The 23,867-nt window shown below is 42.1% G+C and overlaps 5 protein-coding genes across 6 annotated transcripts; 2 read left to right on the top strand and 3 right to left on the bottom strand.

The window, feature by feature from the left end:
* The first annotated feature begins 293 nt into the window (after positions 1-293).
* LOC115743717 (alpha-galactosidase 3-like) lies at positions 294-6,219 on the top strand. The gene is made up of 16 exons (XM_030678637.2): positions 294-583; positions 852-910; positions 1,427-1,483; positions 1,565-1,599; positions 1,953-2,056; positions 2,162-2,234; positions 2,622-2,680; positions 2,763-2,828; positions 2,925-3,008; positions 3,669-3,733; positions 3,817-3,899; positions 4,527-4,617; positions 4,737-4,795; positions 5,342-5,482; positions 5,739-5,848; positions 5,995-6,219. Coding segments are annotated over exons 1-16 (1,368 nt in total). The 5' UTR covers positions 294-302; the 3' UTR covers positions 5,996-6,219.
* A 543-nt stretch (positions 6,220-6,762) lies between these two features.
* LOC115743718 (tRNA (guanine(26)-N(2))-dimethyltransferase) lies at positions 6,763-10,626 on the top strand. Of its 2 annotated transcripts, XM_048278664.1 has the most exons (7): positions 6,766-7,519; positions 7,919-8,119; positions 8,221-8,314; positions 9,470-9,670; positions 9,799-9,861; positions 10,266-10,459; positions 10,536-10,626. In XM_048278664.1, exons 1-6 carry the CDS (start codon positions 6,930-6,932, stop codon positions 10,359-10,361), a joined length of 1,245 nt encoding a protein of 414 aa, XP_048134621.1. In that variant the 5' UTR covers positions 6,766-6,929; the 3' UTR covers positions 10,362-10,459; positions 10,536-10,626. The 2 variants fall into 2 exon arrangements, with proteins under 2 accessions (XP_048134622.1, XP_048134621.1); XM_048278665.1 differs by lacking the exon at positions 10,536-10,626 and having other exon boundaries at positions 6,763-7,519; positions 9,767-9,861; positions 10,266-10,402.
* A 1,621-nt stretch (positions 10,627-12,247) lies between these two features.
* On the bottom strand, positions 12,248-14,441 carry LOC115743793 (40S ribosomal protein S26-1). Its single transcript, XM_030678761.2, has 5 exons — positions 14,303-14,441; positions 14,111-14,203; positions 13,654-13,738; positions 13,419-13,552; positions 12,248-12,552 (listed from the first exon to the last, which is right to left on the bottom strand). The coding sequence occupies exons 1-5, from the start codon at positions 14,303-14,305 to the stop codon at positions 12,484-12,486; spliced, it is 384 nt and encodes a 127-aa protein (XP_030534621.1). The 5' UTR covers positions 14,306-14,441; the 3' UTR covers positions 12,248-12,483.
* A 581-nt stretch (positions 14,442-15,022) lies between these two features.
* LOC115743748 (superoxide dismutase [Mn], mitochondrial) lies at positions 15,023-19,253 on the bottom strand. Its single transcript, XM_030678678.2, has 6 exons — positions 18,880-19,253; positions 17,318-17,364; positions 17,118-17,243; positions 16,929-16,985; positions 16,077-16,154; positions 15,023-15,400 (listed from the first exon to the last, which is right to left on the bottom strand). Exons 1-6 carry the CDS (start codon positions 19,181-19,183, stop codon positions 15,308-15,310), a joined length of 705 nt encoding a protein of 234 aa, XP_030534538.1. The 5' UTR covers positions 19,184-19,253; the 3' UTR covers positions 15,023-15,307.
* A 1,338-nt stretch (positions 19,254-20,591) lies between these two features.
* Positions 20,592-22,203, bottom strand: LOC115743735 (expansin-A2-like). The gene is made up of 3 exons (XM_030678663.2): positions 21,985-22,203; positions 21,376-21,688; positions 20,592-21,262 (listed from the first exon to the last, which is right to left on the bottom strand). Exons 1-3 carry the CDS (start codon positions 22,127-22,129, stop codon positions 20,959-20,961), a joined length of 762 nt encoding a protein of 253 aa, XP_030534523.1. The 5' UTR covers positions 22,130-22,203; the 3' UTR covers positions 20,592-20,958.
* Positions 22,204-23,867: the final 1,664 nt, after the last annotated feature.

Below are 23,867 nucleotides of genomic sequence, written 5' to 3'. Positions count from 1 at the left end.
AGCATGCCGATACAAGCGAATGCAAGCACCGTTGCGTAATCTGCGAATTTGTTTTTTTTATCGATACAAAATCAAGAAATGAAAACACAATTGTCCTGCCAATTACAGGGGCACGTTTGCAAATTTCAGAAATTACAATTAAGAAGATTTGGAAACAGGATCCCGTCGTTTAAGACAAATGGCAAGAAAGCAGCATTTGCTTACCCGTCAAATTAGGAAAACGGATAAAGGAGGTGCCTTGAAAACAAAACTTTGCTTTTATCTCGTACTTCTTACACGGCACTTGCTGCTCGTACAAGTTAATGTTCCTCGTCTACGGGGAAAAAAAAAAAAACCAACACAGGAAGCTTTCAAGAGCCACAGAACACAGAGCATTCATGGCGAGGAGCGGCACCCTCTCCGTACACCTCCTCCTGGTGATTTCTCTATCGGCGGTCTTTGTGGCGACTGGTGGGAGACTGCTGCCTCTGCTGCAGGGTTACGAGAAGGCGGGATTCAGCAGGTCGTTTCATCGGATTTACGATACTTCCAAGTATGGGATTTTCCAGCTCAACAATGGCTTGGCTCGAACTCCTCAGATGGGGCAAGTCTCTTTCTCTTCGGTTATTTCTATCCTAAAACCCATCGATCGGGTGTACTGTAAGATTCATTGGAACTCATTGATATTGACAGAAGGATACATAAAGTAATTGTAGTGTATTCGCTAACACAGAATAAAAGATATCGCGCTTCCATCGAAAATAAGCTGAGATGGCGTGGTCCTTACATAGTAGAAGGATTCCGTCTTCCGAGAGTAGCTGCGCACTGTTTAGATTGTTTGCTGATGTGGGGAAATCGTTATGTCTTGGCAGATGGAATAGCTGGAATTTCTTTGCCTGCAATATCAACGAAACGGTCATCAAGGAAACAGGTATCCCTCGCCTTTCTCATAGAAACTTTTGTTTAGTTGGCAATTATCGATGAATTACATGTAATGACTAGTAGTCTTACCAAGAAAGACCGATGAAAAACATTTTTGGGGAATAGAAGTTTTAGGAAATATTCGAGTATATTTGAGAAAGGGCAGGAATTGGATTTACATATTTGATGGGCTTAGCAGTGACTAGTTTATCTGAATTTCTCGAGCTTACATGCTGAACGAGTCAACTGCAGAAATGACATATTGGGAATAGAAGTAGGAACATAGGATCCGGCGAAGTGCATGCAGAGATATACCCTTATGTCAGTGGGATAGGCACACATTTATCATGAGGATTGTCGTCGCAGTGTTCTGGTTGATGGGAATAATAGTTAGGATGTCATTCGAGTGAAGACTGTGGAATGGACTGACTGAAGTGCATACATTTCATTGTTAAGAGAGGTGAAGTTCTCCCTTAACTCATTCTTCTGTAAATTGGGTACTGATGAGTGTTTCTTCCATGTGCAGCTGACGCACTTGTTTCAACTGGACTGGCAAAATTAGGTTATGTGTACGTCAATATAGGTATGCTTTTACGATGTTTTAAATCTCAGAATAGCGTTTCATATAACTGGTTATGTACTTATTTATTCCAATGGATTGCAGATGACTGCTGGTCTACTCCCAAACGAAATGCTAAGGTCAGTTCCAGTTCCTTTGGTTTTGCTCAGTTCCAACTACGATCTTAACTTTTCAGTGTGCGGAACTTTACTTGTACAATCATTAGATTTTGAAGTGAGCACGACACATTTAGTTAACAGGCTCAATGTTTCTCCTTTCTAATTCTTTCTGTCATCTTTTGGTGAGTTGTTTCAAATGGGACATTAACATTGTGTCTCAGTCTTACACTTTTCTGCTAGACATCTGTACTATTCTGAGCAATTATTGTCATTTCAATCATCTTGGGGAGACGGATTTTATAATGTTTTAGTACGCAATACAGTTCTTGCGCTGTTGCTTCTCTCTTCTTAATTTTGCTTTGATGGCTGTGCAGGGCAAATTGGTAGCTGATCCGAAAACCTTTCCCTCAGGAATTAAAACCCTTGCAGACTACGTCCACAAGAAAGGCCTCAAGCTTGGTATCTATTCTGATGCTGGGTAGGATGTTTATCATCTGAAAGAGGTACCAGTAACAACATTGTTTCTATACTTTGACCGCCTACTGACCCCATTGGTTCCTGCCCACTTGACCATCTCTTTCAGAATATATACATGTCAAGTTCGACCAGGATCACTTTACCATGAAGAAAACGATGCAAAGCAGTTCGCTTCTTGGGTGAGTCTTTATTTCTTCAGGGGAAGTTACTAGTGTTTTCCCGTGAGTCACTAAGTCGGTATGCTAGCACTGATTAGAATTTTTGTTTCTCTTTCGTGCTTCTTATGGCATACAAATAGTAGGTTTTAGCCTGACCAAAAACAGCTGGAACCCTTTTGATTGGTTGTTAATGTTAAATATTTCAACATTAATGTGTTACAATCTCATAGAGATGTAGTCTAGGCAATTATCCATTGTGATGATATCCAGTAGATGAAGTGTTTATGTGGTGCTCCCAGAATTTTGCGCCCATCACTTGGATTAGTCTGGTAATTTTTCCTTTGCAGTTGCAGCAGCCTTTCTTCTGGCTATGCTTTCCTCTAATAGTTTCATCTGTTGGTGTCTCAGGGTGTTGATTATTTGAAATACGACAACTGCTATAATCTGGGCATCAAACCAATAGACAGGTCTTGCTCTTTCTGAATTTTTTTTGAGCTGTGTATAGACTTATTCAGGCATTTAATCTGACCTTGTTTGGTTCCATTATAGGTATCCACCGATGCTAAAGGCGCTAAATGCAACAGGACGAAAAATTCTGTACTCTATGTGCGAATGGTAGTTCACCTTTTTCAATTCATCTCTCTCGATTTCAAAAATTCATTTGTTTGCTGAGACTCGAGAGTGATACTTGATCTTCTGTTTTGTGGGCAGGGGGGTTGATGATCCTGCCTTGTGGGCAGGCAAGATTGGGAATAGTTGGCGTACAACTGATGATATTAATGATACATGGGCAAGGTAACCTTCTTTCCTTTCTTGGTCAAATAACACAATACTATGCTACTAGAGAAAGAGAGCAAAGCAAACATCTCTTTCTGCAAGATCATGAACCTTAGAGCCTTCAAGTGCATGGCGGGAATCCTTCTCCCTCTAGACCTTATCCTGGAATATGTTTATTTAGTCATATGTAAAATTCATTTGTGCAATGAAGTCCATGACTTAGGTTAACCAGACCAGTAGAAATTACATCCTTATGCATTTGTTGGTGGGACATTCAGTTTTCCATTAGTATGAGTGGAGTCATGAACATGCCTTGTCTTAATGGTGAGTTTGGGTTTGGATACTGGATCCTGTCCAAGTCAGGTTACGCTGTCCCTGGAGTGGGCCTCTTTCAAGTGCTGCTATTGGCAAGTACAATGTTGACTAGTGGGTTGTCATTTCATTTAAGTTAGAAACTGAGCCGTGACACACAGAGTGCTCTATGTGGCATGACTTGCCTCTATTTCGATTACTTTTTCTTATGGCGTCTTGCAGCATCTGAAGCATTTGCTAGCTGCATTTATTTGCATCCAAATCAAATCAGTTTGAATGCAAGTATTGATCCGCATAGAGCATAAAACATCTTTATTTACTTCTCCCATAGTTTATCGGACTCAAATCTCCTTCTTTTTGCTTCAGCATGACTACAATTGCAGATCTGAATGACAAGTGGGCAGCCTATGCAGGACCTGGAGGATGGAATGGTAGAAATCAAACTCATGCCTTGTTTCTGTTGGTGCATTAGTGCTTCTTACACTTCTGACACTCAACTTCATGTCTCTGACAGATCCAGACATGTTGGAAGTTGGGAACGGAGGCATGACTTACCAAGAATATCGTGCACATTTCAGCATCTGGGCTTTGATGAAGGTTTCCCTTTCAGTTTGATTAGATCGTTACTCTTTAGCAAATTTTCTCTCCTTTTCTCTTTTTCCTGTTTAAAAGATAGCAGTTACATTTTGCTAATATATTCAAAAAGTAGTCCCAATGACAAGGATTCTGAGAGCCTAGGGACGTTCCTTCTTATATGTTTTGTAAGCTTTAGAAGTTTTAGCCACGAAACTACATTGCATTGCCTCAAAATAAAATACAAGTTGAAATGTAAGGACGTATAATTGCCACTCCATGTTTGCTGTCCCTTGCAAACCATTTGGTCCAGTTCCTTCCTGCAGCGTCTGCTTGAATAACGGAGTGAACCATTTATGCCTCAGCAGTTCTGAGCTTGGCCCAAAATCTCTACTAGTTTTCTTTGGGTTTCTTTTCAATTCTCTCACTCGCCTATTCCCCTCCCAGAATTTTGAGTTGGAAGTTCACAGCTCATGTTTATGATCTCTGTCTAACATCAATCATTAAAGCCTAGCAGAGATGCCATTGGTTCTTGTAGAAAGGATAGGGAGGAAATGTTGGCTGTACCTTTATGCTTTGCGACATGTGACATTCGAAGTTATTTGCTTGAAATGACATTGATACTCCTCGCTAACCTGCTTAATCATGCAGGCTCCTCTATTAGTTGGTTGTGATGTTAGAAATATGACTGCAGAAACTTATCAGCTAGTGAGCAATGCAGAGGTCATTGCTGTCAACCAAGGTAATCCCTGACATGGATGGATATGTAGTGTTTGCTTTTACATCTTTGTTTTTAGTCGTAATCTATAGTCAATTACAGTCTTTGATGTACTAATATGCAAGCTTTTCTGCCTGTTGCAGATTCCCTTGGGGTTCAAGGAAGGAAGGTTACTGTCTCAGGATCTAATGGTTGCTCTCAGGTTATAGCTCGTTGCAGCATCATATACTTCACTTAGTCTTTTTGTGTTAATCAGACTCATAAGCTTTATTATACTACCTCCAAGGTTATCTGCTTTCCCTTCTGGTGTTTTAGGCTTCTGATGGGATCAATTTTCAGCAGAGATACTTGTGTTTTACCTTTTTATCCCATTTTGATGTAAAATCTGCAAATAAGAAAAAACCAATCTTCCGCAGCTAAGCAACGAATTTTGTAAGTCACTTAGCTTGTGGTGCATGCTAAGCAAATGAGTTTGTTAACTGGTTGAAGTTTGAGCGGAAAAGATCAAGTATTGAAATGTTATCTGGTTTAGAGTGTATGACGTTTATGCATTTTAATCAGCATACCTGATTCTTTTCTGTTTTCAGAAGATGGTATATCAGCTTGCATGCTTCTATCTTTTTCTGTTTTTTGTCTTTTTTTGGGTCAAACATGGTTCTATCTGACATCTTTGGAGTTCAACAGATTGTTAAGTCACATCAAATGCTACAATATTCTGCTAATTTGGGTAGTTGTGAATGCTTTCCAGATTTGGGCTGGACCATTGTCACGACAACGCCTGGTTGTTGCTCTCTGGAATCGATGCTCAGAAGCTGTGAATATAACAGCCTCATGGGAAGCACTGGGGCTTGACTCCAGCACGAGTGTGTCTGTAAGAGACTTGTGGCAGGTAAGAATGTAAGATTAAGAATTAGTAACTCACTTTTACACCAATAAAATCGAAGCGCTACCGTGTTGTGACAGTTTTATATGTCACATGCAACGTCAATCAAACTTTGTGAATCTATAGTCAAACATTCTGGAGTTTTGACGATGCATGTACAGAGATCACCTGAGAAGAAAGGTCGAAAATGATCGAATTCTCTTGGCGAGCATTATATTTTGATGTTGGACATGTCCCTGATTGTTGTCCTACCTTATTGCAGCACAAGGATGTTGCAGAAGATGTCACTTCCTCGTTTGCTGCACAGGTGGATGCTCACGACTGTCATATGTATATACTCACGCCTCAGACAGGGTCTCGCGCTGACATATAGCGCGCGACTTCTTGCTGTCCACTGCTTCTCCCGTGGTTCCGCTGAATGCTCACCTTCTACGCAACTGGTTGGATCCCCTGGGGACATCGAAGTTCTCGCATACATTTCTCTGAGGCATGGCCTTCACCGTCCAGGGATTGTATTGACTGCTGCTTTATCTTCCCATGGGAAAATGTAGATATAGTGTAATCTGCTTGAGATGGACTGTGCGAGGGTGTGGTAGAACTGGAGAATAAAGCATATCATATTCTGTATCGCCAGTATGGTGTGTGACCATAGTGTCGGGGAATTTACGTGAGAAAACGGTTGATCTATCATGATCATAGTTTATAATTGGTAAAATTATAAAAAAAATATTAAACTTATTATATTTGTGCCAATTTATTCATAAACTTTAGTGTTGGCTGTTGGGTAATTTATTCGAGAAAATGGCTGATCTATTGTGATCATAATTTATAATTGGGTGAATCACAAAAAAAAAGTCTTAAATTTATTGCATTTGTGTTAATTTGGTTATTAACCTTTTAATGATTAATCAATGTAGTCATTTTGATCAATTTTAACTAAAAAAGCTATCGTGAAGGTCTAGTCAGCGTCGGCTGTCCTATGTGGCGTATCAAGGTTGACATGGATAATTTTTTAAAATTCATGAATTTTTTTTTTCCGTGTTTCTTTCCTTTTGGGTAGTGGCCAATCTTAGGCAATGGCTAGCCACCGAAGATGCATGAAAGGGGCTTTCGGCCAAAATTAGCGAATGGATTGCATTGATAAATCGTCAAAAGGTTTGAAATTAAATTGTCAAAATTGAAAAATTTAGAGTTGAATTGGTCCAAATGTGATAAGCTTACAACTTTTTTTGGTAATTTTTTCGTTAATAATTTACAAATAATTATGGCATAAAAAATAAAAAAAAATACACATTGTAATAAAATCTGTTTCGACCAAAAAAAATTGTAATAAAATATGTTCTTAGGATTTTTATAAAGGTTCAATATCTTCATAAGAGATTATTTAAACACTGACAAAATCCGACTATTCAAGAAAGCGGGTTGAGTTCGAGACCTCCAACAATTTCCCGCCATGATAATCCTATCCCGTCCTCCTCCTCTCTCCAGTCTCCCTCCAAACCCTAGAATCGCATCCCCTGCCCCCCACCGTTTCTCGTCCTCGAGCTCCAACCTCCTCCCCCCGCAGTGCCAAACCACCGAACGCGGCCACGAGTTCGAGACCGGCGGCACCTTCTACCGCCGAGAGAGCGCCGTCGGCCGCGACCTCGGCGTCCTCGCGGCCTCCCTGCACAAGCGATCCAGCCCCCAACTGCGCGTCCTCGACGCCATGTGCGGTTGCGGAATCCGATCCCTCAGGTACCTCCTCGAGGCCGACGCCGAGTTCGTGCTGGCGAACGATGCGAACGATGACTACAGGAGCGTGATTGCGAGGAACTTGTCGAGGGTGAGCGATGAGGGGAGGTGGCTGGTCTCCAGCAATGAAGCGAATCGGATCATGACGGAGTGTTATCTGAAGAGGGATTTTTATGACTTGGTGGATGTGGACTCTTTTGGGAGTGAATCGTCCTATTTGAGGTCGGCGATGAACTGTCTGAAGTTAGGAGGGTTGCTTTATGTCACGTCGACGGATGGTTACTCCTCTGGTGGTCATAGGCCTCATCAGTGAGTCCCTTATCTTGTTTTCTTCGTTTCTTTCTTTCTTTGATGTTAGTGCCTTATGAGTGTGATCATGATTGCTGAAATGGAAATCAGTGTCTCCTCTTAGTATGTGCGAAATTACTTCATTTTCGTCGTTTCAATAACTTGATGAAAGAAACATGTCTTTAAAGATGCACTGCTGCTGATTGATTAATGCTAGTTCTTTTGGGCAAAACGGCTTGATTAATGCTTGTTTTGATACCATATCTCATTCTTTTGAATGCTTTGCGTTGCCTGGTATATTTGGTAGCATCAGAAGTCTCGATTTTTTAAAGTTGTTTATACTGTTCTTAGCTGATGGTCTACTGTAGATACGTTTTTGTGCACCTAGTGAGACGTACTTGTTGCTGATTCTTTCTCTAGTTCATTAGCTGCATACGGAGCATATGTGCGCCCTATGCCATATTCAAATGAGGTTGGTTTGCGGATGCTTATAGGTGGTGCAGTGCGTGAAGCTTCTGTTCTGGGATATCGTGTTACTCCACTTTTTTCTTATTATTCATACCATGGACCTGTCTTCCGTGTTATGCTACGTCTAAACAGAGGAAAACTTCTTACTAATAGGTAAAGGTATTAATCTTTGACTGCTGAGTTGTTTTTCTCATATTATGAAGCTTTCTTTCTGGGTTGCTAATTATTGTCATTGTCATCTTCTTACACTGCAGGCATTATGAATTTATTAGCTACTGCACCAAGTGTGGACACTCCCAATCATATTCGTGGGATGAACTTAGTAAATTAAGTTGCACCTGCAATAAGGTGAAGGCGTCTTTTCATTCTTTTTAACAAGGTTCTGTTGGTATGCTCATTCATGTTCCTACAGTTAAGGAATGGCTATGTGGGCTAAAACACCATCATGCTTTTCATCTGGATAGAATTGTGTGGAACTCATTTCCACATAAAACATTTTTTATTGAGACCATAACTGAAGCCCCATTATGTGAATGCTTATTGTTCCTTAAGTGCGGTAGTGATTAGCAGTATCTGAGTAGAAGTACCCAGCTAACCACACTGTTCTCTATCAGAAAGTGAAGGTGAGGGGTTCAAACCCCAACTCTGGTGCGTTTCGTGGTAAGGGCATTTTTCAGTTTTACCTAACCAAAAAAAAAAAAAAAAAAAGGACGTCTCCCAGCCAAAGCAATCTACTCCTCCCTCTTAACTGTCTTATACAAATGTTACTGTGGTTCAAAAAGCAGATTTCATCAGATTGCCCCAAATCTCGTTTTTTCCAATGCTTGTGGTCTAGACAGCTTTGACTTATCGTCCATCTCCTGACCAGTTTCTTGTCTTGTAAGTACATTTTCTATTTTTACCTTTCAAGAATTTCTCAAATGCGGACTTTTCCTTGGAAGTGCTTCTGTCTGTAGATTAACTGCCATTTGCAATTTTGGGGCCACCAACAGTGCTTTTGGCCATTTCTGTGCGCTGAACATGAAATATAATTCGATCCTTGTTCTCTATTTTCTTCAATGGTTTATTCTGGTTAACATCTTCATTCTCTGTCGGTTTTGGACTAACTCTGCGTGGGTCTGTGTCATGTGTGCGCACGTGCCTCCGCGTGCACATGATTAGTTTGGGTGTAACACTAGGATTATGGTATATCTTAACTTGCATACAGCATGTCTTGATTGACGATTATTTGGGACTTGTCAAGACCTATTATTTGCGAGAATTAACTAGAAAAAATACTGACCAATATATGAACAAATCAAGTTGGTAATAAGTATAAGCTGACTGAATTGGGTTAAATATATGAACTTAGTTTAATGCTGCGTGGTAGTGGCCATCATGGTTAAATGTTGCAACTATATTGAAATGCCCATGCCTACATATTTGCCTCCTTAGTGGAGTTGAGGAACAAATCATTTTTGTATGCATTTGAAATATCAAACAATATCCCGTACTTCTTTTCAGGAGGGAGGGTCGCTTGTTGTGTCCGGGCCTCTCTGGACTGGACCTCTGCATAGTGCATCCTACCTCACAGAAATGTCAAATATGGCTGAGCAATTGGGATGGATGGGCAATGGCACAGGAACTGACCTTCAAAAACTTTTGCAGCTGATGGTGGATGAGAGTGACCCTAAGCTACCATTTGGTTACATCAAATTGGATGAGGTCTCTTTCAGTTATGTTCTTCACGTATATTTTTTTCATTCCTTTGGTCTTTGGTAGATGTTTGAATCATCAAATATTAGAATGCGAGGTGCCTTGGAGATAACGACATACTCTTTGGAATATCTTAGGTTGCCAGCCGTGCCAAAATCAACTCCCCTCCACTTAGGACCATGATGAGTGCCTTGCAGAAGGTAACTTTGATCCTCTTGCACATAGTATTTAAGTCTTGAATGTTACCTATCAGGTAAATGTCTGGTCAATTATTTATGATAAGGTCATTTAGAGGAAAGGGCTTCTTGCTTCTATGAGCAACGAAAATGGCTAGTAGTAAATTTACAAAAGCAAGGTAATGCAGTTTCGTGAGCCAGAATATTGTCCTTCTATATGCATACTTTCCTGGAGAAGATACTGCTGTGAATGAAGAGTTTTTTTTCTTTTTAAATTTCTCTATCGGTAACTCGTTGAGCTGCATCCTTTTGTGGGGCATTCTTTATTTGCTGGATTTATAACGTACCTGGGAGTAGGGCAATATTTGGTAGCATCTCACTCTTTCCCATATGAATGGAAACTCCCTGGGCTTTTTGTTTGGTTGCAGGAGGGATATGCAGTTAGTAGGTCACACATTGCAACCAATGCCATTAAGACAGACTGTCCTATGGCTACATGCATTAGAATTGCCAAGGAGGTTTAACACTGTTAATTAATCATGGTGCGGAGCTGCAGTGCCTGCGACGCTTAAGAGTGCACCCATTTCGGAAGCATCAGTGAAGAAGCAACCTTTACTTAACGGTAAAGCGAGTTTTTTAATATGATAGCTGAAATATGCATTACGAGTATAGCAAGTACTATATTTTGATGTATGCAGATCGAACTTAGGCAGTGGAAAGCAGACCCTCAAATGCATAGGAGCAGTCCCTGATCTAGTAGCTGATAACATTAATTTGGAGCCATTACACGTGAAACCCTGCCTAAAGTTGTAGTGATCACATGAGCCATCTCGTATCTTTCGAAATAGCAACATAGAGAAATTTAGCTTTTGCGGAACAATGATAATTTTTCATGCCGGGTCCTTCCATATGGGCTACTATTTCGTTCAAGTAATTGACTAGAAATTGGACTGCTTCAAATACCTGAGAGCCTCAGCCTTTTTTATCATACCATCACTAATTGAGAAGTGCATATGAGCAATCAAACGTCAAGAGAATTGGTAAAATATGCCGAATACAATGAAAAATGGAAAACTGCAACTGTTCTGCCCGAGATCGACTAGGTTTGCCGTTTTAATGATGGAATCTTTATTGACGAGTAAATAGTAGTATTGAGGCTGAATCTTCATTATGAGGGTGCCGCCAGCCATTAGGCGGGTGATCTTTATGTGGCTGCAGTGCAAATGCTGTGCAACCCGGGTTGGGTTGAAAGCCTGTTGTTTGCGAATTTAGGGCCCTTGAAATGAACCCAAAAGTGGGCCATAATCCCAATGTATTCGCCCAGGCCCTTACTAGGCCTTTGGAGAAAACGCCCGGGGCCGGTCTATACGACTGGTCTTATGGGTAAAGGCCCATGGGTTGGTTGTTTGGACCCCATCATTAATGGGCTGACAAAGAAAATCTTTTAGCTTGTTTGAGGCCATTTGTCGGTTAATTTGGGCGACCAAGACCAAATAGGGCCCTAGCCATAATGGCCCGAAAGCGAACATCATTCAAGTCCACATCCACGCTACTTTATGCTGAATGGACCCACGAAGTCCAAACAGGCCCATCATATTGGCGAAAAAGCATTAATCAAGCCAGTTCGAGGCCCATTTTCATACTGGTAAAATAATTTTTGGCCCGGATTTGGGCCCATCAAGTCGAAGGAAGGGCCCTTTTCGGGTGCAAGTAACTTCATGTAAGCCCAGGCAGAGGCCCATGGGCCGGTCTTGGGCCCACGAAGCAGAGAAGGGCCCTTTTGGATCGCAAAGGCACCTCACTAAGCCCAGGTCGAGGCCCATGGATTTAATTGGGCCCACGAAACAGTAGAACAGGCTTGGGGGTCGCGAAGGCACGTCATTTAAGCCCAGTCCAGGCCCATTTTAGTCCCATGGGCCGGCCCACAAAGCAGATGAGAAGGGCTCCTTGAATTCCCTTACCAAACTTTCGTTCAAGTCCACTTCTAGGACATTTTAGGCCCATGGAATGATTATTTTGGGCCGAATATAGGCCCTGTAGGCCTAACAGAATCCTCCTTAATGGGCCCAAAGGCAAATCAATTATGCTCAATGAGAGGCCCATTTTAGACCCATGGAACGATTAATTTGGGCTTAAATTGCCGTTTGTCTCTCTCCACTACTTGATGGGGGGTTATAAGATCATGCAGACCGTAAAATTGCAGCGATAATTCGTTTATCCCTTGGCCAAACGAACGTAATGGTAGCTAACCTGCAGACAGTTCGGCAAATGCAGGCTAAGTTAACCCAATGGTAGCTAACACATCATCTTACACTCCCCGCATACGTGAGAATGTAAAGTCTATGGATACCAAAGTCCGATTCAAGGCGGCCATGCATGCCACCAATTCAGCAGCACTCAAATTTCCATGTAGGGCAAAGGTATAGTTGCCTATGCTATGTATTTCAGACTGATTCCCTGGTCTAGATGCACATTGATTAAAGAAGGTACCTAAAATCTGAACAAGGACTTGAAGAAGAGCAATATAGTACTTACGGGCAGCCGCAACCATACATCAAAACTTTCAAACGAAAAAATATTGGTCCCGAAAAGCCATGCATGCAATCAGTAGCACTTGGGATTATGCAAGACTAGGTTCAGTTTGCCTCAGGTGCGAGCAGGAGGGCCTCCAACACGAGGTGCCTGACCAGGCTGACCAGGCTTCGGTGCATCGTCCTGCCAAAAAAAAAAAGACATAATAAAAAATCCTGGCATTACAATGTACAATTGAAGAATTAATGGAGATGTCGAGTTATCAAACCAGAAACGTGCGAAAATATCATCTTACCCTAAAGGCCTGTTACTACCAAGCTTAAAACTAAAGAACACTCAATAGGATAATAATTACCGAAAACAACTTCTATATAAGAGCATAAGCACCAGAGAAGATCATCGCCATCATCAACAGTATCAATAGCTGGCACATATAAACCAATCAAATGCTGTAAAACCTTCCTTCAGACACAAGACACATCGTGCCCAAAAAATTGCACTATGGAAACTTTATCAAGCAACAATTTAGAAAACAGACAAGACATACGGGATTGGTGTTTCCAAGGAAAAAGCTATGGGCTAGACAAACGAATAAGAAAATTTTGATTGTAGGACCATATGAGACTGGTATTTAGAAATACTAAAAGCCTTTTTTGAAGGGTAAACAACAGAACCATGTTGAAATAATTGATGTTCTGATGGAGAGAAAGGGAAAGAGCAAAATCTATTCGCACCTCATTGATTGTTAAAGGATAAGATCACATCCTCCTACCAGCCAACAGACTTAAGCTCTTTTCTGTCTCGTTCCAATTTTATGGGACGTCTCCGACGAGACTACACTAAACTATCATTGACAGACTAGACTAGACAACAGAAAGGCAAAATTCAAGCTAGCAGTACTCGCAAGGTACAGAAAAGGACCAATGCAAGAGATGAAGGCAAAGCTAATGACATTCAAACTAAAACTAGGAAAACAGCACAAGACACACAATGCATAATAAAAATAAAAGATCAACAAGAATAGCAGTAAAAGGTATTGGAGAGCATACACGGCGTCTGATGAAGCGCTGTGGAGGCGCTCGGTTCCTCCTATTCGTGCGAGATCGAACCCTCACAACATGGGAGTGGATGGCACACGACACACAATATTGCATCTTGGCATACAGCTTTGGAAGAGTATAATCTACAAGAGAATGCCGCATTCTATTTAGAGAAAACTACGCATAAAAATGACAGACACCGACAGAATTTCAAAAAGAAGTGGCAACAGAAGTATGTAATTACTGTCATAGACGCAAGCTTCTTGGACATCTCTGACAGCAGCTTGCTCGACAATATTCCTCACGAGAAACCTCTTGATTGCCTTGTCCTTGATTACAACAATCCAGAACACAAGTGAATAACCACAGAATCGAGCAACAACACATCCCTCATGCTGCATTAGCTAAACCGCCTACGGATCTAAGCGAAACCAGCCAATCGACACTTTTAAAGATCGTCACTACATGAGAAAAACGATAATACAAGAAAACACAAGGTACAAATTCAGCAAACAGAAACACAATCGAAATATGACAGAGCTATTCCATCTGAGATGATTCAGCCATGAACTTGTACGAAATTAAGCAAATCGAACAAATAAAAACTAGCAAGCGAAAGGATAGATTCATGTACTCATACGCAAAAAGCACCGACAGCAGAGACAGATCGAAGGGACCGGAGCGACTGAAGCGTCGGTTACCTTAGGACAGCACTTGCCGCAGTTGGAGCAGCGAATGAACTTGACATGGCCTCGGCCGTGCTTGTTGCGACCTCCGTTCCTGCGCTTGAAAGTCTGTGTTCACAGAGAGGAGAGGGATCATCGGCAAAAGAACACGGCGAGGAGTAGAAAACACCTTTGGATGTAGGAGATGGTGGTGGACTACGATCATACCATTTTGCGAGCTGCGGCCGCTTGCACAGATGGTCTCGAAGCTCTGGCTTCGTCGGCTCGTTCTCGCTAGGGTTTGCGCTTGTTATCTCAACGAAGCATTTGTGCCGAGGGGGCTTTTTCGCTTTTATACGGACACCCGTGCAAAACCCTACGCCGTTGCGAATTGTCAGATTTGCCCTCCATAGAAAAAGAAGGAAAAAAAGTAATAAATTTATCCCATAATTATCCGTATCGGTTGGTTTTTATTTTGTACCTTTTAAATTGTCTTTTATTCAATGCAAAATACATAAAACTTCTTGAAACATCCATTCACGCACAATTTTTTTGATTATTTTCCAAAAGTTAATGATATTAAACCTTTGCATGAGATACCAAAAACCGATGTCTTACCACTTGGCTATACTTCATATGGCCTGGTTTGGAAGGTAGAACGGGGAGAGGGGTAAAGGGAGAAGGGGCAAAATGACCAATTCAGTTTTTCGTTCATCTAGGTAAGTTGGTAAGGCTGACAGAGACCGTTTCTCACTTAAAAAATTGGGAACTACGATCACGAAATTGAGAGAATTCAAGGGATCTGGCTCTCAAGTCCGTGGTCCAACGATCCAGAATTTGTCATCATAATGAACAGTTTCATTTCTTTTTTCAGGAAATTAAAGGATAGTCCGGAGTTTGTTTTCACCAGTAAGAAAGATGTTATGCAATTGCGCTACTAAAGCCATATGGATGAGCTAGAACTTCTTCATAAATCATGGGACCTGATGAACAAAAAGGTTTCTGCGACCCATCTTAAGAACAGGGGAGAATACAAGGTTCCAGCACCCAGAAACTGAGAGAATTCACATCAGTTCAGCTTATTCCATGGTCAAGGGTACACATTTGCAAATGAAAATACCTTCCAGGATCTAACATCGCGTCATATTATTTCTTTGCTGAATCGACAGGTTAACTCGGTAAGCTCTCTCCCAGATGGATATCCATCGACAATTTGGTGAATGGAAGAAGAGCTCAAGGGCATTCTTTTCCGTACAATTCACTGGCATATTTCCAGTTAATGACTTTCCATATGTTCTTCAGGTAATCTGGTCTCACATTCTTGTACTGCAGAAAGAAACAAAGGAGGCATCAAGAATGACTAAATAATGCCACTGACCAAATCGAGTACAAGTTCCACAAAAGAAGAGACTCCCAAGAAAAAGTGCACTATTACCGGCATGAACAAGCATCAGATATCCGACTGGAATAACTGAATTTGCTATTTCCAACCCCATAGGGTCCGAAGAAGTTCCATATGACTATAAGTGACATGTAAATACAATGTTTCATCTCACCATTTATAACTGCTATCAAACATGCTTTCCCCCAATTCTCACACTTCGTATCTTAGGTCTCTAAGACCCAGCTATCCAATAAGCTGAAAACCTTCAACAACAACCCCCCCTCCCACTCCTCTTCCCCTTTCCTTCCTCCTCTTCATGTCCTTAACCCAGAACTCCATCAGAAATATGTGTAGATATTTCACTTGCTATAGTCATAAACAACTACGTGAATCCCTCAAATGGTCATGCACACGTAACTGTCCAATAAAATTCATAACTTTAGCTTTCTCATGCTCAGTAAATGCTTACAACAAATCACAAGTCACAATGAAGTTCAATATTTCAGGGAAGCATGAAGAGTAGTAGGATAATTAAACAGACTACAATGTCCAAGCAGATGAAAGAGTTCCATGCTAATGATATGTGAAAATCCAGAGCACCCAGAAGTGAAGACATACCTGCAGATAATACGCATGCTCCCACACATCTATGCCAATCAAAGGAACTAAACTTGGTCCCTTGGTCACCAACGGATCCTGTTAAAATACAGTAATTGTTTAACCCATTGTTATCGATAGAACAGATTTCACTCCAAACGGCACCCCCAGGTGGGCCTACCTGCATACATTGTTATATACACACGAGATGGAGTACTAATCCAGTACGTCATCTACATCAAGACTTGGGTGTCTAGACCACCACCATTTAATAAGAGAATCCCAGTGACTTCCCTTTCAAAAAAACAATTTTCATATTTTCTCCCTCCTAACAAGCCAGCAAGTTGCTTGAGGGGTCATATTTAACTTCCTCTCACCTCGTTACTAGACGTTTGCAGTCATAGGATTATTAGATAAATCACGAGTAAGTGAATGATAGAAAATCTAACAGAAGGCGAGCATCTTACTGAGCAATTGTGAAACTATAATCTCATGTTACAGAGTTCAGGAAGGAAAAACAATTCATCATTCTCCATCGAAATCTACCAGTAGAATACTAGAGGGCTGTGTCCATTAAAGATTTAACCTACTATAGCACATCCCCTGGATTTAACAGTATTAAGAACATGGCTTGCACAAAAATCAAATAGTCGTCTACAAGCCTGTAATGTTGTTGCAGAGGCCATTGCTCCTTAGTCTGGGAAAGCCATACATTCACAATGAACCTCATTCTACAAGACCTCAGTGATGAGAAAACAACCACAGACATCTGGGACCCACACAAATCTAACAATGCTAGGGAGAATGAAGATGAATCCACAAAAACCATAACATTAATAAAACATTTGTGAATTAAAAAGTGACTGAGCTAACCTGATTGGATGTGGTTTCAACCACCAACTTCTTCAGCTCTTTGTCCACACCAAGCCACTGCATAGTTAAGAAAGTGCCAAAGAAGTTAATTAGCCTGGCAAACGGGACAACAATTGGATGATTAGTACGTACTAAAAGAACAAGCAAAGCAAATAAAGCAGGATTTCAACTGCAGAATGAGAACTTTACCACCCATCCAGAGCCCTGTAAAGCAGCACCTTCTGCATTCATTTTCTGCACAAGTGCATCTAAAGAGCCAAAATGATTGTCAATGGCCCAACCGAGGGAACCTTTTGGTGGCTCACCACCTCCTCCCTGCATTACCCAACAAAGGAGGTCAGAGAGTCCCCAAGCAGCAGCATGGATCAATTTGTCAAACAAGCATTTACCTGAATTGGAGCAAGATTTTTCCAGAATATGGAGTGATTAACATGACCTGAACATAGGTTACATTCACAAAATCATAAGAGGAGCAAAATCAAAAGGATAATAACGAGCTAAGTGGCAAAAGCTAATCTTTACTTGTTGAATATGCACATAGAGAAAATAAAAATGAAAATTTAAGATAGTTGGATAATCTATGAAACAAGAAGAGGTAATAGAAGGGCCGGCGAAGCCATCAGTGCTCTTAGAAAAAACACAAAATTTCTGCAAATTGTTTTCAAACAATAGACCTGAACGAAACATGTTTCATATGTGATAAAGTTCTGTAAGAAAGTTCAGTCACAGGTGTTGTTCAACACGCCTTTGCAAAACTGTGTGAACTACCACCACAATGCCTATGAAGCTTACTTAAGAATGAGTTGGTAATATCTGATACAACATCTCACACTTGTTCATCACATGCTGTAAATTATTCCTATCAAGCAAAAAAGAAACTCAGATACCCTAATTCCACCACTTTTCCACTTTCATTTAGTTGGTAGCAACTGCAATAAGAATGTGATGACAAATAAAACCTACCGATACAGTGACTTCTCTAAGCAACTGTCATCAGGATGAAAAGACAACCCTCGACAAAATTTTCCTCCTAAGTCAGTAAGCACAACACAATCTAAGTGTGGTCACATTTGAATGCCACCCATCCTCACTACTACCATATAGATCCAAAACTTGTCACTCAGTACATTCTAAAGTACCACGGTTCATTAGGAGCACCAGCGCACCATTCACATCAGTATAGAAAAAGCTATTGACAACCAATCAGACATTGGTGAGCTATGGCAGACAAATGCTAAAAAACCAGGAACTTTGGCTCTAGAGAGCAGCTCACCCATCAAGGATTTGACATGAGTTGCGACTGCAGATAATAGATTTATCTCGCTAAATGCTGGCAAAGCCAGATTAGTCACTTTATATACGCCACAAGTTTCCTCGCAAAGAATAGCTCATCTTTGAAATGTGCCGCTTATTATATTCAATCATCCATGAGTTGAATTCTCGACTGCCTTTCACTCTCGATTTCATTGAATCGAGAAGCTTTGATCACGAATTACACCTTCCTTCAGTCAATTAACTTTAAGTGGAAAAAAGTCAAGAGCATTTTTCTAGTTCATCTGTTTTGACAAATAAGACTATATGCTAATTGTGTTCAGTGCCGTGACTGCAACCTTAACAGGTCTGCCTAGTCCTCATCATTTCTCGAGTAAACACTTTACATCACTAAGGGTTGACTCCAAATCAGAAGATAAGCACCTCTTCGACAAATTTGAACGAGGCAATTCATTAGGGTCCTTTTTCTATGCAACGGCAGGCAACATTTAAAAACAATCTGAACACTTGTCGAGTCCACGTTAGACAAGAGAATGCTCGGTCAAGCTCGCTCCGACAAATTTCACGCTCACTTCCACATCGTGTCGAAGTTCGACTCTTAGAAAGCGAAAAAAAAAAAAAAGAAGAACTAATCCCAGACAGAACGAACAAATAAAGGACAAAACAGAAAGCATCGAACCTCCGCCATTGAACTTGATGGCGCTCTGCAACTTAACGACGGCCGGAGCGTCGCCCTTGCTCATGGCATCGTGGAGCTGCTCGAGCGCCTTGTTGTAGTTGGTGATGTAGGCCTGGTGATGCTTCTGGTGATGCAATTGCATGATCTCGCCGCTGATCGCGGGCTGAAGAGCGCCGTAGTCGTAGGGGAGATCGGGGAGAGAGAAGGTCTGGAGGCCACGGAAGCTCGTGGTGATACCGCCATTGGAGCTGAAGCCTGAGGCAGAGGCTAGGGTTCTTCTGGTCAACAGCGGACGAAGAGCCATCGGAGCTTCTTTCTGCGGGAGCTGATTTTCAGAGCCAAAATGAAACGAGGGCAAGACTCGGAGCGGGGTTGGGCGCTGAAGTTGGGGAACCCCGTGGCCACTCAACGAGTGACTCGGTGAGTAGGACACGTGTCACCTAAGACAAGACGAATATGGAACGGGTTTTACTTACGAGGGACTCGAAGTATACTTTTTTTTTTTGAGCTTTAACTCGAAGTATACTTATTGAGAGATCCTTTGAGAAGATTTTTGTAGTTTGAAGAGGCAGCAGCTTATTACATGTGAAATATATGTTCTGAAGCTTGATTATTGCAAACTAAGTATACCAGAAACTCTTATTAACATGATTAACGAAAAATTTGATTTAATAAATGAGAGAGGTGTCCAGTTGTCCCGCAGTCCCGCACTATCACTCTCTACTCATGGAGAGAAAAAAATAACAATTGCCTAATCGACGCTGAGGTAGTGGTGCTGACCTCCTCGATCTTCTCATTTCCCTATTTTCTTTTACATTTAAATGTTTACCACTTACGTGACATGATATGTCATGTTTGCTAATCTCGTAAAATTGTCTTGCTCTTTATTTAGAAAATTAAAATTAGTATATATTATGATACATATTACAATTCACGTATCGAGGGCTTTTATATCATCCATTAATGTGAGATTAGAATTTCTCAACTTACCCAATATAATTAATGTGACGAGTAGGGTCTCGCTTGAGAAGCGAAAAACTCGACCGTGAGCAATAAAGGAACTTATCTTGCGGGCAAGGAAGAAGTACATCATCATCTATCATCTCCATTAATTTTGCAATCAAGCATCCGAAGAATGAGAAGAAACAATCTTGGCCCACTTCCTTGAGTGGGATTCTTCGGCACGTGACCCCCTCACGTTAGCTTGAATAATCCAATCTGGAGAGACTACATGATAAACGGGACGTGGGCTAAACAAAATGATTAAGGAGCGAAATGGTTGGTCACGCGATTATCTTGACATTCATTAGTAGCTTCACATTCGTTCGAAATTCTGCTCGGTCGAGATGCTTCATTGGTCTCGAGAGTCCCGGTTGCAGCAACTCGATTTCGATCGTTGAATCTAACTTTAATTCGACCTATAACAAGGACACTTGGACATATAAAGCAAAGGCACTCATCCGATCTAGGTGGTACACAAGATCTAATGATTTTAGAGGGTTTGGCGCACTTATTAACCAACTAGTTAAAAAGATCACAGCTTTATATCAACTCAATGATGCCACACATTCAAGACTCTGCACTCAAATGCCCTTCATTTCACCATTTTGTCCACGCATTTTTTTTTTCAGTTCCTGCACTGAATTCTGGGCTCAAAAAGGAAGAGCAGAATCGCCATAGTAGTTAACGAAGATTCACCCGACAACAAAAAACAATCATCAATGCGAGTAGATATCATTAAAAAGTTGTCCAAATCCAAATCCAAATCCAAATCCAATTGGGGAATTACAATCTACAGACCCTCACAGTGATATCCATGGTCTTAACTCAATCCAGAGGCAACCAAGAATACCCCCTCTGTTCCTGTCTTGATTTCGATCCCTGGTCTCTGCAAACTCACAAACACTTCTTTTCTATATCTATGTATATATATATAGATCGTATATATAATTAAATTCCTAGCGGGTGCCCAAAAGCCACCTCAGCAATAGACGGCCCAAAATGGCCAAAACATTCAATTTCTCCTAACCCTGCTCTGTTTTCACCAGCTTCCCATTTTGATACCAGTTCTGTTGGTTTTCAGAACTGGCCACCTGCAAAAGTCTGGCCGAATTGCCAGTTGGAGGGCACGACGTCGTAGCTGGTGATGGTCCTGCCATCGCTGGTGGTGACTTGGAAGGAGAGAGACTGGCCATTGAGGTAGGAGTTGCTCTGCCAGTTCTGGCCCCAGTTCCTGGACATGGTCTGCCACCCGGTCTTCGAGCCCTTGATCGACACCGAGTGCACATCCCCTGCTCCGGCCACGTTCGTGATCAGCACCAGATTGAAGTAGGAGTGACCGTTGATCGTGAACCTTACGCCTCCTTTCTTCGCGCAAGGGACCCTGCAGCATCACCCACGTGACCGTATATAAGTCAGCAAATTTCACTTTTAAATTCTTCGTGATTGGTTGAATGGTTTTGAAGGGAAGGGAGGGGAAGGGAAGAGTTGTGTAACCTTCTGAAGGAAATGGGGACGATCCCGGCTCGGTATTGGGCGATTTGGAGGAACGCGGGCTCGGCCATATCGAAGTGCTGGAGCGGGGGGTTGCACCAGCCGCCGTCGTCGTTGGCGAGGGCGTTGTTCGGAGGGCAGAAGTTGGTGGCGGTGACGGTGATGGTCCCGGGGAGGCACCACTGGGGGTCGTCGTTGCACTTCATCTCGTAGCAGGACCCGCAGCTCAGGCCGTCGTTGAACAGGGCGGTGCTGAGGGCTGCGGTGTTGGTCCCATAGCCCTGGCTGTACAAGTTGCCGTACCCGCAAGCACCCCCTGCATGAAAGAAGGAAAAAAAAAATATAATTACTTTAGCGGACTAAGATACAATTATTCATCACACTTTTAGCGAAAGTCTCCTATGCAGAAGTCACTTTAGAAGAGGCGAGGGTACAAGCGTAAATTCACCATAGCCAACTCCTAGGAAAGACAATTATCTTCCTTAAATAGTTGATTTATGGGAAGGCAGCAGATTTTGTACGTTAGAAGATCCGCCTTCCAGCATAAATCAACGGGAGTTGTCGAGCGAAGAGAACGGGGGGTGCAAATGGACTTGCGTAAAACAGACGTACCCATGGTGCCGGACGCATCGCCGCCCCCGTAGAAGGTGGCGTGCGCACTATTCCACCCGCCATAGTCGGCAAAAGCACCTCGGAGGCACAAACCGAAGATCGCCGACACGAGGAGGGAGAATGCCGGGAGCGTCGCCATGGCCATTGCCTTTCTTCACTACTCAAACTAGAATTGCAAAGAGGGAGAGAGGGGGGTGAGGCTTGGTGGATGCTTGGTACACAAAAGCTCTCTTCTTTATATAGAGAGTTCATGCGGGTGTACGACTATTGCAGATTCGATAATTAAATGAAGGGGAGAGACAACGAAGGGTCGTTTTCGTTTTTAAGGCGGTTTGCACCGGATGGAAGAGCACATGCAAATGTTCCAACTGCCGAGCCCTAACCGGACCCCACCTGCACATGCGCTCCCTTCAACCGTTCTCTTCCTTCTCTCTCTCTCTCTCTCTCTCTCTCTCTCTTATTTTATTTTATTTTATTAATCTTTTCGCAGAGTCTTTGGTTCTTGTCCGAGACTTTGCTTCAAATGAGCAGCGATTTCAGGCGCTCATTTGGGGCGGCTTGTTTTGTCCGCCCTTGAAGTCCAACTTCTGAGCTGTGTGGGGAGCAGACAAGCCCTAAACGACAGAATGCTACGTGCATGGCGTAACCCATGATGCTACCAAAGCTTTGAGAGGACGAGGAACTTCACATTCCTACGTTTGACATTGGGGGCATATGGAAAACTCAGCTCGATCATAAGAGATTCAAAGAGCCTTGGCACGGCTAGTTCCCGAGAATTTCATATCCAGTGAACGGAATTCGACCGGTTTCTGGCTAGTCGATGGATCGCCACTAGGAAAAACAATGCTTCGCTAACGTTGACCGGCTTGACAGATTGCCGTCCGAGACATAACGATTCCTTTACTCTGTTCCAAATTCCTAGTGGGTTACCGTCCTTTTTAGTGCATAAGAAAGAAAGTTCTATGCAGTTCTACTCGGACTCTGATCAATAATTGGAACCGTTCACCTACATTTTAAAAGAAGACTCAAGACTCCTAATGGTACAAACGTCCAATGCCCAATGGCTAATGTCAAATTGAGCATCCCAACGTACGTACCACGAAGTTGGAACCAAGTAGACGGTAGTCAAACGACACCGTTCTTGATTTTGTCGTGTTACTTTTGTAGAATTCCTAGACCACGATGTACGAATAACTACCACATTGTTCTTCCTATTGCCAGTCAAAAGCGAAGACAGTGAGGATCCCAAGTCAAATTTATTGAAATTTCCCCTCCCTTTTCCATTTTTTCCCCCTCATTGGGTTCTATTCCGTGTGTAAAAATTTTCAAAGATGGCACGATCGGCTTGATGTGCGCACCATAACCGCTAGTGGAACCAACCCCGACGTCGACATCGACGTCGAATAATTCAAAAAAATCTCTCGTCTACCAACCATGTTTCGAGAATTTAGAGACGACACACACAAGCACCCCCACAAGCCACAAAAGAAAAAAAAGGCAAAAAGAAGGAAGAAACAAGAGCCTAGGACACTGCTGATTGCGATGTCAAGGATCGATCCTTTAATTTTATTTAATAAATCTTGCTTTGATCGAGCTTAATTGTTAATCGTTCTTTCTCGGCGACTTAATGACCAATCCAAGCATAGAAGCCAGATCCTAACCTCCAAATCCACGCAAAATCCATCCGCGTCACGAGCGCAATCGGCATTCGCAAAAGGGGTACGTGGCAGTTTCTGAGAACACCCAATGAATTGGATTTTAAATCCGATTCGAAAGGGATCTGACGAAGAAAATTAGAAAAATTGGTAGCCATAATTGGCTTCGTGCGCGGGTGCTCTAATCCTATGACCGGAGACCAAACTTTTTCTTGGAATTATTTGAGC

Source organism: Rhodamnia argentea, chromosome 5, assembly GCF_020921035.1.
Source record: "Rhodamnia argentea isolate NSW1041297 chromosome 5, ASM2092103v1, whole genome shotgun sequence".
NCBI lineage: Eukaryota > Viridiplantae > Streptophyta > Magnoliopsida > Myrtales > Myrtaceae > Rhodamnia > Rhodamnia argentea.
This window is presented reverse-complemented; position numbering and strand designations above follow the sequence as displayed.

Bases quoted from the DNA above. Each gene is read 5' to 3' on its own strand.
- LOC115743717 (XM_030678637.2), top strand. From the start codon at position 303: ATGTTCCTCGTCTACGGGGAAAAAAAAAAAAACCAACACAGGAAGCTT. The intron at 1,484-1,564 runs GTATGCTTTTAC...AATGGATTGCAG, and splicing joins TTATGTGTACGTCAATATAG to ATGACTGCTGGTCTACTCCC. The intron at 3,900-4,526 runs GTTTCCCTTTCA...TTAATCATGCAG, and splicing joins GCATCTGGGCTTTGATGAAG to GCTCCTCTATTAGTTGGTTG.
- LOC115743718 (XM_048278664.1), top strand. From the start codon at position 6,930: ATGATAATCCTATCCCGTCCTCCTCCTCTCTCCAGTCTCCCTCCAAAC. The intron at 8,120-8,220 runs GTAAAGGTATTA...CTTACACTGCAG, and splicing joins GGAAAACTTCTTACTAATAG to GCATTATGAATTTATTAGCT. The intron at 9,862-10,265 runs GTAACTTTGATC...GTTTGGTTGCAG, and splicing joins TGATGAGTGCCTTGCAGAAG to GAGGGATATGCAGTTAGTAG.
- LOC115743793 (XM_030678761.2), bottom strand. The intron at 13,739-14,110 runs GTAACCGACGCT...GTTGTAATCAAG, and splicing joins GCGGCAAGTGCTGTCCTAAG to GACAAGGCAATCAAGAGGTT. The intron at 12,553-13,418 runs GTATGCTCTCCA...TTTTTTTGGCAG, and splicing joins AGCGCTTCATCAGACGCCGT to GACGATGCACCGAAGCCTGG.
- LOC115743748 (XM_030678678.2), bottom strand. From the start codon at position 19,183: ATGGCTCTTCGTCCGCTGTTGACCAGAAGAACCCTAGCCTCTGCCTCA. The intron at 17,365-18,879 runs GTTCGATGCTTT...ACCTATGTTCAG, and splicing joins CATCAAGTTCAATGGCGGAG to GTCATGTTAATCACTCCATA. The intron at 15,401-16,076 runs GTATGTCTTCAC...TTCTTTCTGCAG, and splicing joins AGCATGCGTATTATCTGCAG to TACAAGAATGTGAGACCAGA.
- LOC115743735 (XM_030678663.2), bottom strand. From the start codon at position 22,129: ATGGCCATGGCGACGCTCCCGGCATTCTCCCTCCTCGTGTCGGCGATC. The intron at 21,689-21,984 runs GTACGTCTGTTT...TCTTTCATGCAG, and splicing joins CGATGCGTCCGGCACCATGG to GGGGTGCTTGCGGGTACGGC. The intron at 21,263-21,375 runs GTTACACAACTC...GTGATGCTGCAG, and splicing joins GTCCCCATTTCCTTCAGAAG to GGTCCCTTGCGCGAAGAAAG.